This window comes from Papaver somniferum, chromosome 1 (genome assembly GCF_003573695.1).
Source record: "Papaver somniferum cultivar HN1 chromosome 1, ASM357369v1, whole genome shotgun sequence".
Classification (NCBI taxonomy): domain Eukaryota; kingdom Viridiplantae; phylum Streptophyta; class Magnoliopsida; order Ranunculales; family Papaveraceae; genus Papaver; species Papaver somniferum.
In genome coordinates, this window is record NC_039358.1 from 2,044,132 (window position 1) to 2,060,659 (window position 16,528).

The following is a 16,528-nucleotide window of genomic DNA, read 5'->3' on the forward strand; positions in this document are numbered from 1 at the left end:
TTGCATATTGTATGCATAACTTGGCTCTGAAATTGAAACCTGGCCGGGAGTGGACAACTATAAGTCGAAAACTTTGTAAGAACGATGAATACATCCATTTACAAATAAGATTCCTTCTGAATATTTTCTAAGAATTTAAAGAAACCCTATTCTGGCATATTGTATGAATACCCTGGCTCCAAGGTAGAAACCCGTCCGGGAGTGGACTATTATAATTGGGAAACTTGGTAAGAACAATGTATCCATCCGTCATGTAAGATTCCTTCAGAATATTCCTCAAAAATTTAAATAAACCCTATTTTGGCATATTGTATACATAACCTGGCTCCGAGATTGAAACCTGGCCCTGGGTAGAACATTATAAGCCGAAAACTTGGTAATAACGATGAATCATCCATTTACAGGTAAGATTCCTTCGGAATATTCACAGAAACTTTAAACTAACTATATTCTGGCATATTGTATACATACACTGGCTCCGAGGTCGAAACCTAACCAGATTGGACTACTATAAGTCAGAAACTTGGTCAAAACGATGAATCCATCCATTTTACATGTAAGAATCCCCAAAAAATTTAACAAACCCTATTTTGTCATATTGTATGCATAACCTGGCTCCAAAATTGAAACATGGCCATGAGTGGACAGTTATAAGCCGGAAACTTGGTAATAATGATGAATCAGTCCATATACATGTAAGATTTATTCAGAATATTCCCTGAAACCTTAAACAAACTTTATTCTGGCATATTGTATGCATACCCTGACTCCGAGGTCGAAACCTGACCTTGATGAGTGGACCATTATAAGCAAAAAACTTGGTAAGAACGATGAATCCATCCATTTTACATGTAAGATTCCTTCAGAATATTCCCCAAAATTTAACAAATCCTATTTTGGCATATTGTACGCATAACCTGGATTCGATATTGAAACCTGGCCCAGAGTGGACCATTCTAAGACGGGAACTTGTTATTAGCGATGAATCCATCTATTTACATGTAAGATTCCTTCGGAATATTTCCCGAAACCTTAAACTAACTCAATTCTGGCATATTGTATGCATACCCTAGATCCGAGGTCGAAACCTGGCCAGGAGTGGGCTACCATAAGTTGAAAACTTGGTAAGAACGATGAATCCATCCATTTACATGTAAGATTACTTCGGAATATTCTTCGAAAATTTAAACAAACCATATTGTCATATTGTTACGCATAACCTGGCTCCTAGGTCGAAACCTGGCCCTGAGTGGATCATTATAAGCCAGAAACTTGGTAAGAATGATGCATCCATCCATTTACAGGTAATATTTCTTCAGAACATCCCCAAAACCTTAAACAAACTCTATTCTTCCAACTTCGATACTTCAAAAGAAAAAAAAATCTCTTTAAACTTCACCGCCGATATGAAAATTTCTTTATCTTAGTTGGGCCATGATTCCCTAATAAATTGCAGAGTCCTCCATCAAAACGAATTTGGATATGTTGGAAAGTGTATGGTCCTAAGCATACAGCTGCATGCATGTTAAAATTGTTTTCAATTGAATACACACTGAGCTCTTCATAATCTAAGCCCCGTCTAATTTGACACAACTAACAAAATACTAGGGCCTGCTTGAGAGGTCACGACGAGGATTATAAGCTTTGACTAATTTGACCTGACCAACAAAACATTGGACATTCTTAATGAGCCAACGTTGGAATTGTAAGCTTATTGTAGGCTCCCTAATTTAATAATCTGACTAACTATATACGGCTTTAACCATTACCGGCTGATTACAACTTTATGATAGGAACAACAAAAAGGAAACCAAAAAAAGTTGAACTGTGTGTGTATATGTATGCAACGAAATCCTTTTTTTTCTAAAAGAAGTAAAAACGTGATAAATTCTAATGCTCCACTTAGTTTCTCCGTTTATCACTCTGTTTCAACAGGAGCATCTCAATTTCTTGGCTGATTTCTGAACGTTCAAATTAGCTTGAACCACAAACTTGGTGTTTTCTTCGTGTCCGTGCCGTTCTTAGTTTTTCATACTTGGCGTAACCGACCCCCACCCCCACGAGGCGTAAACTCACGGTTGACTTAATCAACATTTGCTAAAGGAATACACGTCGTTGCCATGGCATAGTGTATGCATATGGGAAGCTTTTAAGTAATTAGTTACGCATATTTTTTAAGTGGAAAGCCCATGTTTGACACGTCATATTATAATGACTTTACATAGGCTTTTGGCACAACGCGTGCTCGACTTAACGGGAAGGAGTTAATGTGTCTTGGAAGTTGCGACTCATCATGTGTCGTTTACTTTTGAGTATTCACAAAAGGAGAATTCCAGTTATTTTTTTTTCCTTATGCGGACGAACTATTCAGTTATAACCATTTGAGAGGGGGTGATTTTAATGGATCTATTATCTAATTTTGGTTTAGAGTAACTTCTCAGTTCTGGGAGGGAACCGTATTATCATCCAATTGTGCTTGCAAAATTCTATATCAAATCGAAGGTATCGCGTCATTGATTTCATAGATTTTTCATTAACTCAATTGATTCAAAACCCTAACTTGGTTTCTTTTTTCGTTTGTTGCTGGATCAACTACAATCTTGAAGTCTAATTTATTTCTTCCGATCACCTTCTCCGTTTCAAAAAACCTCTGATTTCATTATAGTTTTGGCGCTGCTTAGTCTATATGCTAAAAGATATGTATGAGCAAAAGATTTCAGACATAAACCTAATTAAGGCTCTTATCAGTTTCAATTGTTTTCAATTTGTTATGTGTAGATTTAATTTTGTCAAATTATTGGATGTTATTATGATGTGCGGATGTTAATTTTATCTTTTTAATTATTGGGTTTCATAATCATTAACCTTGATCAGGTCAGCTCTTCTACTCTTGGCGAATGATTGATTTGCCATCATTTTCCTTCCATAGAACACAATTTATTTTCTGAAAAGATATCTATGCAGGTCCTTGATTTCTCAAGTTATAAATAAGTTAGATGGTAGATTATTTTAAGTAAACAACTACTGGTCATGTATCTGGGCTTATTGTTGGGCTGGTCTGAGATGACTCTTTATTATCAGACTACTTTAATTTCGCCGTAGGCTTACACAGATTGTTGACATTAGCAATTAGACTTTTTATATTAACTGTATTACTTTGCAGTTTGGTTAAAGAATGTGCTGCATAATCTGAGTCCCTATTTGAAGATTTGGTACTTGTTGTGTAAACTATATACCTTTAAATAGTGGTTTATTAATGCTGTAAATTATAGGTTTCGAATTCCTAGTTAGTTTATAGTATGGTTAAGTTAATGTCAGAGGATATAGGCGTCCTGTTCGAACACATTCTACACGTTGTTGTGCTGCTTCATTCATGTTTTTAATTTTTAAGGATTATTAGTCGGCCTTGGGTATCTTTTGATCTGTTAGATTGATAACTATTGCTTCACATGAAATTAAAATGGGAATGGGCATATACAGTTACAGAAGCGTCTACTTCAAGTGGGATATGATTCAACATTAGTTTTTTAGGCTTTTTCCTATATTGATTGTGATGTGTGTGGTTGTAATAATCTCATCTTAATTTTATTTATTTTATTTGGTTCTTATATTGGATATTTTCTTAATATCTTGGTTAGGCATATCCTACTACCCATATGGATCACTTGGCTGCTTCAAACAACGGTATTGCAAATTATTTCTAATTTCTATAGACTTGTGGTCAATTTTCTGAGAACAATCACTGTCACGACCGGATATTCATTTTTTTTGTTGATTTTACAGAAAGACTAAGAGATCCCATTGTTCGGGGACAACTACGTAGAATATGACTGGAGGAAAGAGTGGCTCATAATGGAAGGTTACCTATTATCATTGATGAACAATCTGGTGTACTTCTAGGAGAACATCGATCTGATTTGGCCGGTGAATGTCATACGATTATTTATGCTTTCGCTCCTTTGGGATGCAAGTCATGGGAAACAATCCCTGCACAAGATAGGGACACACTAATTGAACAGCTAAAGGTATTCACATTTTTTGAAGGAAAAATTATCTCTATGGTCTTTTTTTATTGACTTTTGAAGTAAATATTTGATTTAAAACTCTTATTTGTCATTATGTTGTAGGATAATTTCATACTAAACACCACAAGTCCATCTGTTAGGAGATTTCTGAATTATCGTATGTCAAAAGGTTATACCAACTTTAAGTGTGAAATGCTGATGCATTTTAGAAAGTATGCAAGTATTGAAGAAGCGCGGGGTAATCCTTTTGGAAACATCTCACCAGCAAATTGGTCTAGTTTGTGTGACCTCTTTGTTTTGGAGAGAATTAAGGTGAACTAAATGGTTACTGTACTTTGGAAGATGTGATGTATATATTTTAATACTCTTGTAGGATCTAACTTCAATACTTTTCTTAAATTTCAGAAGTGTCCTGATTGTCATGAGAATTTTGAGGCTGTAAGGCCATACATTTTCAGGTTGAAGGGACGACAAAGTCTTCAAGGGCATCCGTTGCCAGTTTCACAGGACGAAAAAAATCAATCTACACATACAGAAGATGGAAAAATTAATGAAGCCAACACAGGTTTTAGGCACAACGCACTCGGTTAAATATTGGTTCTTGATCCAGCTGATTCCCCAACCATTTAAGATCCAAAAGCTGCTTAGTGCTTAGTTTTGATGTTACTCCTTTTTTTTAGTTAAAGTTAAATGAGTATTAGTTTTCTTCGGTATTTTAGAAGTGTTCTTCAGAATAGTTCAAGCCATGAGTGCAATTACTGCTTAAGTTATTGGAATATTAATCAATGTAAATGGTTTTCATTTCTATATTATCTTCATATTTTAATGAATTACAAAGACCATTTTCCTGAATATTTTAGAAACAAATATAGTTGATTGCGAAAATAAAAGGTTTTCGCGGCGAATCTACTTATATCCAAATAAAATTAAAACCAAAGTTTTTTCCTCACCAAAAAGAATTATTCGGAGATAAATAAAAATCGTTTCCTTTCTTTTTCGTCAAAGGCACGTAAATTAGTCACCAAATTTATTCGCAGCCAAAGCATTTTGTTTGTTTAGTTTGTTTTCATGGATAAAATTTGTTGTCTCTAAAATGACTAATTTAGAGACAAAATTGTTGGTTGATGAAATAACTTTTCAACGAAAAATATATTCGTCTCACAAAGAAATTTTAAACACGATATATTTCATTATCGAAAACATTTTACGAGACAAGCAAGAATTGTCTTTAAAAATTTTTTACAACGGCAAATATATCAGACTCCGAAAAAACCAATTTTGCCACAATATTATTATGTCATTAATGTTTTTATTCCGAGACCAATTTTTCTGTCTCCGCAAGTGAATCTTTGCATACTAAATACATTAGTCAATAAAACATATTTGGAGACCAAATTTCTTTGTGTATAAAACTCACTTTCAGCGGCTGAAATATTTGTTTCAGAAACCATTTTTAAAAACGCTTATTACGCTCATCCAAAAATCTCTTTGGAGACAAAAACATTTGTTGATAAAATATGATTTAAAGACAAAGTATTTTGTTGCTGGAATTTATTACGGAGACAAAACAAAATTTACGAAAGTATTTAGTGAGAAAAATCTTTTATCACCAGAATTATTTTTGATGGCCTAATTTTTCGACGTTAATTTTGAACTTTGAAGACAATTTACGGTAGTCATTAAAAGCTATATATAGCGACATTAAATTTGGTGTCGTCAAAATTATCGCCTGCGACAATTAAAAGTTTCCACGACAATGATTACAACAGCTTGGTTTTACCGTTTCTCTAGCAGATTCTTCATTATTTGTTCGTCGTTCGACTACTGATGTTACTTATCTCCTTGTCTATGTCGATGATATTATCTTAACAAGCTCCTCTTCTTCTTATTTGCAACATCTTATTGACACTCTCCACAAGGAATTTGCTTTAAAAGATCTTGGAGAGTTGTCTATTTTTCTTGGTGTTGAAGTTAAAAGAACAACTGATGGTTTGTTCTTTTCCCAGCATCGTTACATAGAGGATTTACTGCAGCGTGTTAATATGCAAGGAGCAAAGCCTGTGAGTACTCCTTTTACTACTTCTACTGAGCTAAATCCACATGATGGCGTTCCTTTGAAAATCCTACTGAATATTGGAGTCTCGTTGGTGGTCTTCAATACTTGTTAATCACTCGGCCTGAGCTTGCTTTCTCAGTCAATAAAGTGTGTCAGTTTATGCAACATCCTACTGACAAGCATCTTCTTCTTGTCAAGAGAATTCTTCGTTATTTACAAGGTACTTCCTCTTATGGTCTTACTCTTCGACCTTCTTCTAATTTAAAATTGAGTTTTCAAGCCTACATGGATGCTGATTGGGCTGGTGATCAAACCGATAGACGGTCTACTAGTGGGTATTGTGTTTACTTGGGTTCGAATCTTATTTCTTGTAGTGCTAGAAAGCATAAAACTGTTTCTAAGTCAAGTACGGAGGCTGAATATCGTGGTCTTTCCATTGCTACTGCTGAGCTAATGTGGATTGAATCTCTACTCAAAGAACTTAAGGTTCCAGTCTGCACTCCTCCTGTCTTGTGGTGTGATAATCTAGGTGCTACCTATCTTACTATGAATCCTATTTTCCATGGTCGTACTAAACATATTGAAATCGATTATCATTTTGTTCGCGAAAGAGTTCAACGTGGCCAGTTACAAGTGCGTTTTGTTTGTTCTAAAGACCAAGTTGCTGATGTGTTTACTAAACGTCTTTCGCGAGATAGATTCTCTTTTCTACGCTCTAAGCTTACTGTTTCTGATCACCGCTTAGATCGAGGGAGGGTGTTAGATGATAGGAAATTTATCTTTATTTCCAGTTGATATACATGTCTTTCTGTTTATAGTTTTAGCTTATTTTGTTATGTCTTGTATGCCAAACTAAGGCAACTATATTTCCTGTACAGAAAGTCATGTAACTGGAAATATATATAAACAGATTTTCACGTTTGGTTTTCTCAAGTTGAGAAACCTATTCAAAATCAAAACCTGTTTGAAGATAATACTCACAAGTGTATCAAAAAAAATTCCTTTCTGGCAGACTCCTTCCAGGAATAGTGGGTACTCGGTCTATATTAACTATGGCTCACATTCCAAAGCTGTTGATAGTGATGGTTTTCCTAAAATGGAAATTGTTCTCAACTGGTTTATCCGGTGTGCGAATTCTTCTCACAACTGCTAGTGCTCATTTTGCAATTGTATTACTGTTGCCAGTAACTATGAATAATGGGGTCACTCACAAAAAAATTGCAAGAAAGTATGGTTTTCTTTTTAGTGTATAAAACAATTGTGGGTTACAACGATTTACATGGAAGCCACTTCTAGGAACTGAATTGGGGGAGGTATGGAAAGCTGCGGATGCTCTAGAAAATGATAAATTACCTTGGACGCATTTTGCGCACAAGATAAGGGATACTCAAGGGGATTCTCATGGTGCTGTAATGGAAGTTACATGTGGATTCGGAGACCTGACGCGCCACTTGTGTGTATTCAGGATAATTATTCCTTTGTGTCGGTCAAGTTTACCACGACTTTGGAAGCCACCTTGGCTAGTACTTTCAAAGTGTGATGAGTACTGTTCAGGCTTTCCAAGATTATGGAAGCCACCTTGGTTAGCAGATGCAGAGGCAGATGCAAATGAAGACTTATTCAAGAAGCAACTTGGGAGGATATTGATACAATTATTGCTTGATTTCCAGATTTTTGAGGCTTTGGGGACAAGCCATTTTTCAGGCGCGGTGGGATGTTAGGACACCGACCTTACTTCTCACTTATTTCTCTTATTAGGACTTTCCCAGCTTAGTATTTAGTTTCTTTAATTAGTGGAATTCTTAGATTCCACTAATTCTAATATAGAGAGTTTGTTTATCAAGTTACGTGAGTTATAAATACTCAAGTTGTGTAATCACTCAGAAATTGATCAAAAACCTAAAACAGTTTATTATTTTTTTGTTAATTTTCTTGTCTATATTTGTGTGCACATATTCTTCACTTCATCTTTGGTTCTGAACCCTAATAGAAAGCCGTGCGCATTACTAGGTAGCTAAGGCAGTTTCTCATCCCCCGTCGTCACACCTTGTGATTGTTATACAAACACAATAACATAAGAAAACTTGACTTGATGAGCTCTTTAATCTTTAGCAATTAAGAAAGACACCCGATTATTAGAATCGGAAGCACCCTGCCACTACGGCCGCAGTACCCAACTCAGATCGCTTCGGGAAAGCACTTAAAATAGGGCCGGGAAACATGTTAAGCCGTCTACATACATCATCCCCTACCGTATTGAATGTGGTAATATCACTCTTAAGGATTGGAGTAGCGGTACCAGACCGTAGGATTAGTACATTACTCGTGAGTGCTGGGACACTGGATGTAGTTATCTGCACAAGTGTGACAGATTGACCAACGATATCACTGGCACTGGTAATGATTAATGCCGAATCAATGCCCATATCCAATTTCTGTATTTGGGTAACGAAGCTAGTAACGGATAAATCAGCAACGGTTGCTTGCCCATGAGATATAGGCACATTATTAGCTGCAACGAGAAGAACAGAAAGGACGATCACAAAGGAGAAGGAAGAAGAAGCGATTTTAGGCATTGTTACTGATTAGTAAGAACTTGTGCTTCTCTTAAGTTTTGCGATACATGTATTTATAGGGGTGTGGTGGTGGTGGAAAGAAGTTTAATTAATATACCGCATGCTGTATATTATCCTCTCCTAGTTGTGGCCTACTTATAGATATAATGCGGTGACCATTGCTAGATAAATTCGAGTGGAGTGCAATAGCTAAACAACAAGTTGATACAAAAATCAATAAGAACACAAAAATGCTGCTGGGACACTAAAAGGGCCTTTAGAAATAGAGTATTGGGGTATGACGAGTTTTCCAAATCAGTACGTCTCCCTTTGATTCTCGTACGATGATGCGTGCAATATGCATTTGGATGATATGCAGTGTATTGATCTGAATGAGAAATTGTGGCTCGAAAGGGATATTACTGAGGATGAGGTATTTTCCACTTTGAAGAGAATAGGGTCCCAGGTATAGACGGATTTCAAGTGCGTTTTATAGTCAAATGCTAGGAATCTTATGAAACCCGACATTATGAAGTGGTAAAGGTTTCCGAGAGAAGTGGTTGGATCGGTTGGTGACTGAAATATACATTTCCTGCTCTTATCCGAAAATGGATCATTTGTCCAAATATTTTTAAAACATGGTTCAAATGAACGAGTAAAAATTAATATGGGTGAAATGGACATCAAAAAATAATAAGAATGAAACTGGATTCATTCTGACTTTAACTTAAAAAATAGCAAGGAGGAAACTGGATGCATCCTGATGTAAATTAAAAATAAGAAAAAAGTATTTGAAAATGGGTAGAATGAAACTGTTCACATCCTGGCTATTTTTACATTTTTGTCCATTTAAACAGTATCAAAATCTAAATATCCTTTTCATCCAAGAATTGTTGATTTTGGTCTTTTTAACCAATTTTATGTACCAAAAAGAGAATGTGGAAGAAGTGAAAGAGGTATTAGTGTCACGAATTCTGTCGATGTCGGATAATAGTTTTACTAATAGACTTTACAACTTTACAAAACGTTGAAATAAATCAACAATTTCGATTAGTCTATTCCCAAGAAATAAAAAGTAGATTACTCCTTATTTTTAAACCACATTTGAAATTCCTTGGTGCCCTTCTCCTTTTCGATACTTTATGTCAATATCCAAGATACCTTGTAGGGGTTTTGATCGATCCTTTCGGTGAGTAAATGCTAACTATCTCTTAATACAGTTTAGTTGATTACTAAGACGCTTATTATAGGTCATGAGATCCCCATTTTTATTATCAATGATCTGCGAAGACTCGCAAATAAACTGTCCCTTGCTTTTCCCTCCAATAGTTTGATTTATGGTTCCCTTAGCATCTCACACTCTCACACACTCTCACTCTCAACACACTCCCCCACAACACTTTAATGGGTGCTGGACCTTGAAAATAAAATATTAACAAAAATTATCTTATTTTAATATTTTTATTTCTATTAAAAAACTAGAGTGGGTCCAAAAATGTCATGTTCGGAATCCAGACCCTCTTAGAGGACCTTAAACACTTAAATACCATTAAAAAAATGATTTCTGAATTTTTAATTTAAATAATAAGATTTTTTTTTAAATGTTAAGCTTTGGTAAAGAGTCCTGATCCTTTCATACTCTTTACTGAAAAACCACACAAAAAAACACTTATTTTAAGTTTTGAAAGTTGGAAATAATATTAAACAACTAAGGGTCCTCTACTATCAGGGGCATAAATATCATATAATGATATTTTTGGTAGGTTTGACATTAAGGTGACACTTTTGGAAACTCATTTCCAAGAATGGCATTTTTAACAATTCAGCTGTCTAAAATTGTCGCCCTTTCCACATTCACACAATTTAGTGACGAAACAGGGATAACCAAGATTTCTCTTTGAAATTTCAGAAGAGATGCTTTCATAAATCTTAATCATTCGATTTATGATTATTTCACAGAGATCAAGTTGTTTATCATCTTCTAAAAGAAAGTATACGAAATCTGCAAACTCATTTTCCCAGTGTAACCTGTCCCTTATGCTTGTAAAGATGGTTGCAACCGCAAGTTTACCGATATCCATTAAATAAAGAGATATATCATTGGTAGTAATTTTCCTTTCTCCCGGTTAAACCTTTTTCCAATGATAGGGCTGAAATGGTGTCGTGATCAATTTCAAAACCGGTAATCAAATGATTATAATTCTTATTGTACTTAATAATATCACTGCTGACAACAACCAACATTGTTTCCTTCATTGCTTAGTTTTAACTGACTCGTTCTTGTTCTTCTAGTTTTTATTCTCTCATGGGCACTCACTCTTAGTGATAAACCCGTGTCTTTTTCTTTAATATATATATTTCCACTTATGAGTAAAAGAGAATGGGTAACCCACCATAGCAACCATTTCACTTTTGCTTCCATTCAATGACGATAATATTAAGAGATACGTAGTGTTGGATTCAAGACTGTGTCTTGAGACCTACGTATTCAGTCTGGATTTCTGAGACCAACTTGGATAGTCCATTTAGATGGACCAACTTGGACAGTCCATGTAGAGGGTCTGTTTCCGTACGTAGCAAACTTGAGACCCAAGTAATCAATCTCAAGTCGGTAGGTTTAGGGTTTGTGTCTTGTAACCCAAGTTGAGTCTTGTATAAATTGAAACGTGATGAATGAATGAAACAAAGAGAATTACAAACTTAACATGGCATCAAGAGCCGGTTACACTACAAGAAAATGGGCCTTTAGTGACAAATGTTTTCCCATCAAATTTTTTTTAGTCATGAAACATATTCACTTGTGACGAATATCAGAATTGTTAGTATAAATATCTTTTTTGCGGAAAAAAATATATTTTGTCCTTACAATTGTCACCGAAAGCATGGATGACAACCGAAACTTGTCATGATTTCCTCTGTCGCTGATGATTTGTTCGGCGAGAATTTCGCTAGTCACCAATTATACTTATCCTGACAATGATAAATGTTGGTCGCAAAAATAATAATTTGTAACTACTATTTCGTTTTCTCTTTAAATATATATAAGGTGACAATATCCAATGGCTCTTGAAAACATTTAACTGCGACGGGACAATATTTTGTCGCCATACTGTTTTTGCATCTAAAATACTTCGCCACGATATAAAATTTAGGTGATAAAAAAAATGTTAACGCTAGCGTGTTTTTTCTTCCACGAAGAAGAATAATCGCTGGAAAGAATGTTTTAGAGTGATAGAATTTTAGACACAACATAAGATTTCCGCTGACGAAATAACTTGTTGTTAGGGTTACTTATACGTTTGTGACAAAAAATAGTTGCTAGTGAAAATAGATTTACAATGACTAAAATTTTGGACATTATAGTGATAAATAATTTCTACTATCTATCATGAACACGAGTGCTTCCCTAATGATTGTTTCAAATGGTTGCCAACAACATTTGAGTTTAGTTTTGGCGAACATGGTAGGTTTCAGTTTAGGGACTGACCTACCCTTCATTAATATTTTAGCAGTTCTTATTAATGCGAGTTGCCTATCACTGATAAGATATTATTGACTCATTCTATTACAACATTAATAGACAGGTCATATAACTTCTCCGCCCAATCGACAATGACATCTTTATATAATCCATCAAAGATTAATTCTTTGTATACTTTTCCATTCACCGATCACTTCAGACTTAATGTACGAATATTATAATCTGTAAAATAAAATCGAATCACAGTTCAATGAAAATATATTTTAAAAACACAAAAAAAATTTGTAGAATAATTTAATCAAACTAATAATAAGGCAAAGCCATAAATTACTTAACCGGTTCGAGCAAAAATTAGTCATAAAATGAATATCTAGTGAGTTTCAAAGTAAACTAGCAACGAATATTAAGTTTTAAGTAAAATGACAGTAACGAACTAATATTCTAGATCCGAGTCATCTTCTTCTGGCACAATATCATCAGGCTCTGCCACATCATTGTTGTAGTTAAACAATGTTTCGTCTTCTTCCTCCTCATCCTCATCATCATCTATGACATCCTCAGCTAGAACAAGATCTGCATCTATGATTTCGAGTTCAACATCAGCATCTCTATAAAGTACAGTTGCCTCATTATCATCTTCCTGAACAGCGGATAATAGCAATGGAGCCTCCTTGTTATGGTGATATGCCTCGTCGATAGTTGTTTTTGTTTCTGGTTGTACTTCATTGATATCCATTTCAGGAACATCCCATATGTGTCTATGATGCATTTTCTGAGCCACTTTCCAATTTGCTCCATGCTTATAGTCATCTAGGTATAACACTTGTTGCGATTGTGATGCAAGAACGAAAGGATCACCCTTGTACCATATTCTATTAGTATTTATACATGTCAAACTATAATCCTTTCGAATTCTTGTCTTTTCAGGAGTTATGTCAAACCAATCACATTTAAATAATACAACTCGGTATCCATACAAAAAGTCTAACTCAATAACATCTTGCAAGATACCGAAGAATTCAATTGGCTTACTATTGTGTTCCCCATCTACTACCAATCCGCTATTCTGGGTCGTTCGACGAAGTTCGCGTTGTTTGGTATGGAATCGAACTCCATTATAGATACAAGCAGAAAATGATTTTGCGCGAGATTCAACACCCTGTGCTAACGAATGCAATTCATCACTAACCCCTGAAAACTTTTCATGATACGATTTTCCGATCTGCACATTTTCAGAAAAAAAAACAATAAACAAAATGAATATACACTGTTGCTCCTTATTGAGTGATGCATCTAAAAACAATATGTTTTCTTTTTCTTACGAGATTTTGCAATTTAAAACATAAGAGCCACTTGAAATGTAACTAAACTAGAAAATGAGATCATCCCATGCAGGGACGTTTCAATCAGAAATGAATAAATATATATCTTATTCAAAATGATTTTTAAGAATTAATAAGCTGCGAACACCAAAAAAACTTCGCTAGTATATAGTTAAGACGAATTTGGTGCATTGCAGAGCACAATAATTATATAGGATCATTAATTGTAAAAATCAATTACTTACCCTCTTTCGAAACCACACAGGAAATAGTTTTTGATGCCTCGGTAACAAGTTGTCATTTGATTCTGCTTTCAGCACATTCAAATGTTCACTGTATTGGCAAAGATAAATAAGAAAACTTTTTGATTCTAATGAAAATATTTGGTGTACAACAGAATAACAATAATTATTACAAGATCGGATGAGGCACTTACTACATATATGGTTTCACCTCGTCACAATTATTGAGTATATACCAATGCATATGTTCTCGTTCTTCTAGAGTCAGTGATTTTATAGATTTTGTACCGAAGGGACGGACATCCTGAGCGAAAACAGACAGCTTTCCCTTGCGTCGTTGACTATCATCTGAATTATCATTATTTCGTTCTGGGCGATTAAATTTAGTTTCAATCCCACGTAAATACAATGAGAAAAATGTCAAAGCTTCATTAATAATGTATGCTTCCGCTATTGAACCCTCTGGTCGTGCTTTATTCTTCACGTAACGCTTAAGTGTTCCAAGGTACCTATATAAACAAAAACTCTTAAAACTATGTGATTTTTCTATGAACAACAAAAAGGTACTTGCACTAGAAGAAAAACACAAGCATATGAAATAAACACGTAATGAGAGTTAAGAGCACCTTTCGATAGGATACATCCAACTATAACCAACTGGACCAACAAGTTTAGCTTCTCGGGGTAAGTGAATAGCCAAATGAACCATGACATCAAAAAATGCCGGTGGAAATATTCTTTCCAACTTACAAAGAATCAAAACTATACCTTTTTCCATTTCTTCCAAGTGACTCACATTCAGTTTCTTCGCACATAAATCATGAAAGAAATTACTCAACTCAATTAAGGCAGTGCATACATCTGTGGGCAGAAACGAACGAATTCCAACCGGGAGAATTTTTTGTAACAACACGTGACAGTCATGACTTTTCAAACCTGATATCTTCCCATCATCCACATTAACACTCCTCGCTATGTTAGCCGCGTATCCATCTGGGAACTTCACTGATTTCAGAAACCTACAAAACTCTTTCCTTTGCTCCGTTGTTAAAGCATAGGAAGCTGGAGGCTTTATAAATTTTTCTCCTTTACGCTTTAGGTGCAATTCTGGTCTAATATTCATGTCTTCCAAATCCAAGCGAGCTTTAAACGTATCTTTGGTCTTCAATTCCTGATTTAACAAGGTTCCCACGATATTATCGCATATATTTTTCTCAACATGCATAACATCAATTTTATGCCTGATTTTAAGATGTGACCAGTATGGAAGCTCATAGAAAATACTCTTTTTTGTCCAACTCAGCTCTTTCTTGGTACGGCTTCTTTTCTTGCTTCCCTTATCTGGATGCTTTCCGAAACAACTTTTAACTCCCAGTTTTTCCATTTGCTGTAAAAGTTGAATGCCTGTCAACTCTTTCGGTGGACTGTGAAGCTCATCATGTCCATCATGAAGTTTGTTTCTCCGCCATGGATGTCGGGGAGGCAAGAACCTACGATGACGCAGATAACCTATCTTACTCCTCAATGCACGAGACGGTGGGTCATCATTACATACTGGACACGCTAAGTAACCTTTTGTACTCCATCCTGATAAATTAGCATATGCTGGGAAGTCATTTATGGTCCACAATACAGCTGCGTGCATACGAAAAGTTTTTCTGTGGAGGCATCATATGTTTCCACTCCTTTTTCCCACAACTCTTTTAGCTCATCTATTAAGGGTCGTAGATACACATCGATATCGTTACCAGGTGCTTTCTTGCCAGGAATAAGTAACGCCATCATGAAAAAAGGTTGTTTCATACACTTCCAAGGGGGTAAATTGTAGGGCATCACTATAATTGGCCACATGCTGTACACATTATTCATATTTCCAAAGGGATTAAACCCATCAGTAGCAAGACCTAACCTTACATTTCGAGGATCTTCTGCAAATTGTGGATATCGCAAATCAAAATGCTTCCATGCTTCAGCATCAGCAGGATGCCTTAAAACCCCTTCAGGAGCAACATGTTCTTTGTGCCATCTCATATCATCAGCTGTATGCCTTGAAGCAAATAATCTCTGTAGTCTTGGTTTTAAAGGAAAATAGCGCAGTACCTTGTGTGGGATCTTCTTACCCTTTCCGTCATTGAATTTGTACCTAGGCTCGTGGCATACTGGACAATCATCCCTATCCTTATGTTCCTTCCAATATAAAGCACAGTCATTTTTACATGCATCAATCGATTCATATCCCAATCCAAGATCACGCAATATCTTTTTAGCTTCATAGTATGAACTCGGAATTGTATTATCTTTTGGAAAAGATTTCTTAAGCAACTCAAGCTGCATCTCAAAACTTTTGTTGCTCCAACAGTTGAGCACTTTGAGATGCATTAACTCTACAAGGAAAGTTAATGACGAGTAATCTGTACAACAAGGGTATAGTTCTTGCTTAGCTTTGCCTAATAGCTCCTCAAACTTTGTACTAGCTTCACCCAAATTATTTGTACTATCATCTTCACCCGAATCATCATTAGTTTCTCCGTGCCTACCTATATCTGCATGACTATCAAAAGGCCCAGCATTATCAGCATCATGTAACATATCAAGTACACCTATATTATTTCCAGAATGGGTTGTACCATCATTAAAGACATAGTCATGGCTAGACGCTGATTGGTTTTGAGTAGGATTATCTTCTTCCCCATGAAGTACCCATATCTTATAACTACCTGCCATGCCAGTAGTGAACAAGTGATGTTCAATTTCAGCTAATGAAGTAGGTGGGTTTCGGTTAACACACTTTTTACAGGGGCAAGTGCATAATTCCTCATTCTTACTTAAGAGATAATTTTTTGTCAT

At 35.5% G+C, this 16,528-nt stretch overlaps 1 protein-coding gene across 1 annotated transcript; it reads right to left on the reverse strand.

The window, feature by feature from the left end:
* Positions 1-12,550: 12,550 nt before the first annotated feature.
* On the reverse strand, positions 12,551-16,528 carry LOC113340610. Its single transcript, XM_026585736.1, has 5 exons — positions 15,430-16,528; positions 14,308-15,316; positions 13,918-14,190; positions 13,685-13,772; positions 12,551-13,339 (listed from the first exon to the last, which is right to left on the reverse strand). Exons 1-5 carry the CDS (start codon positions 16,526-16,528, stop codon positions 12,551-12,553), a joined length of 3,258 nt encoding a protein of 1,085 aa, XP_026441521.1.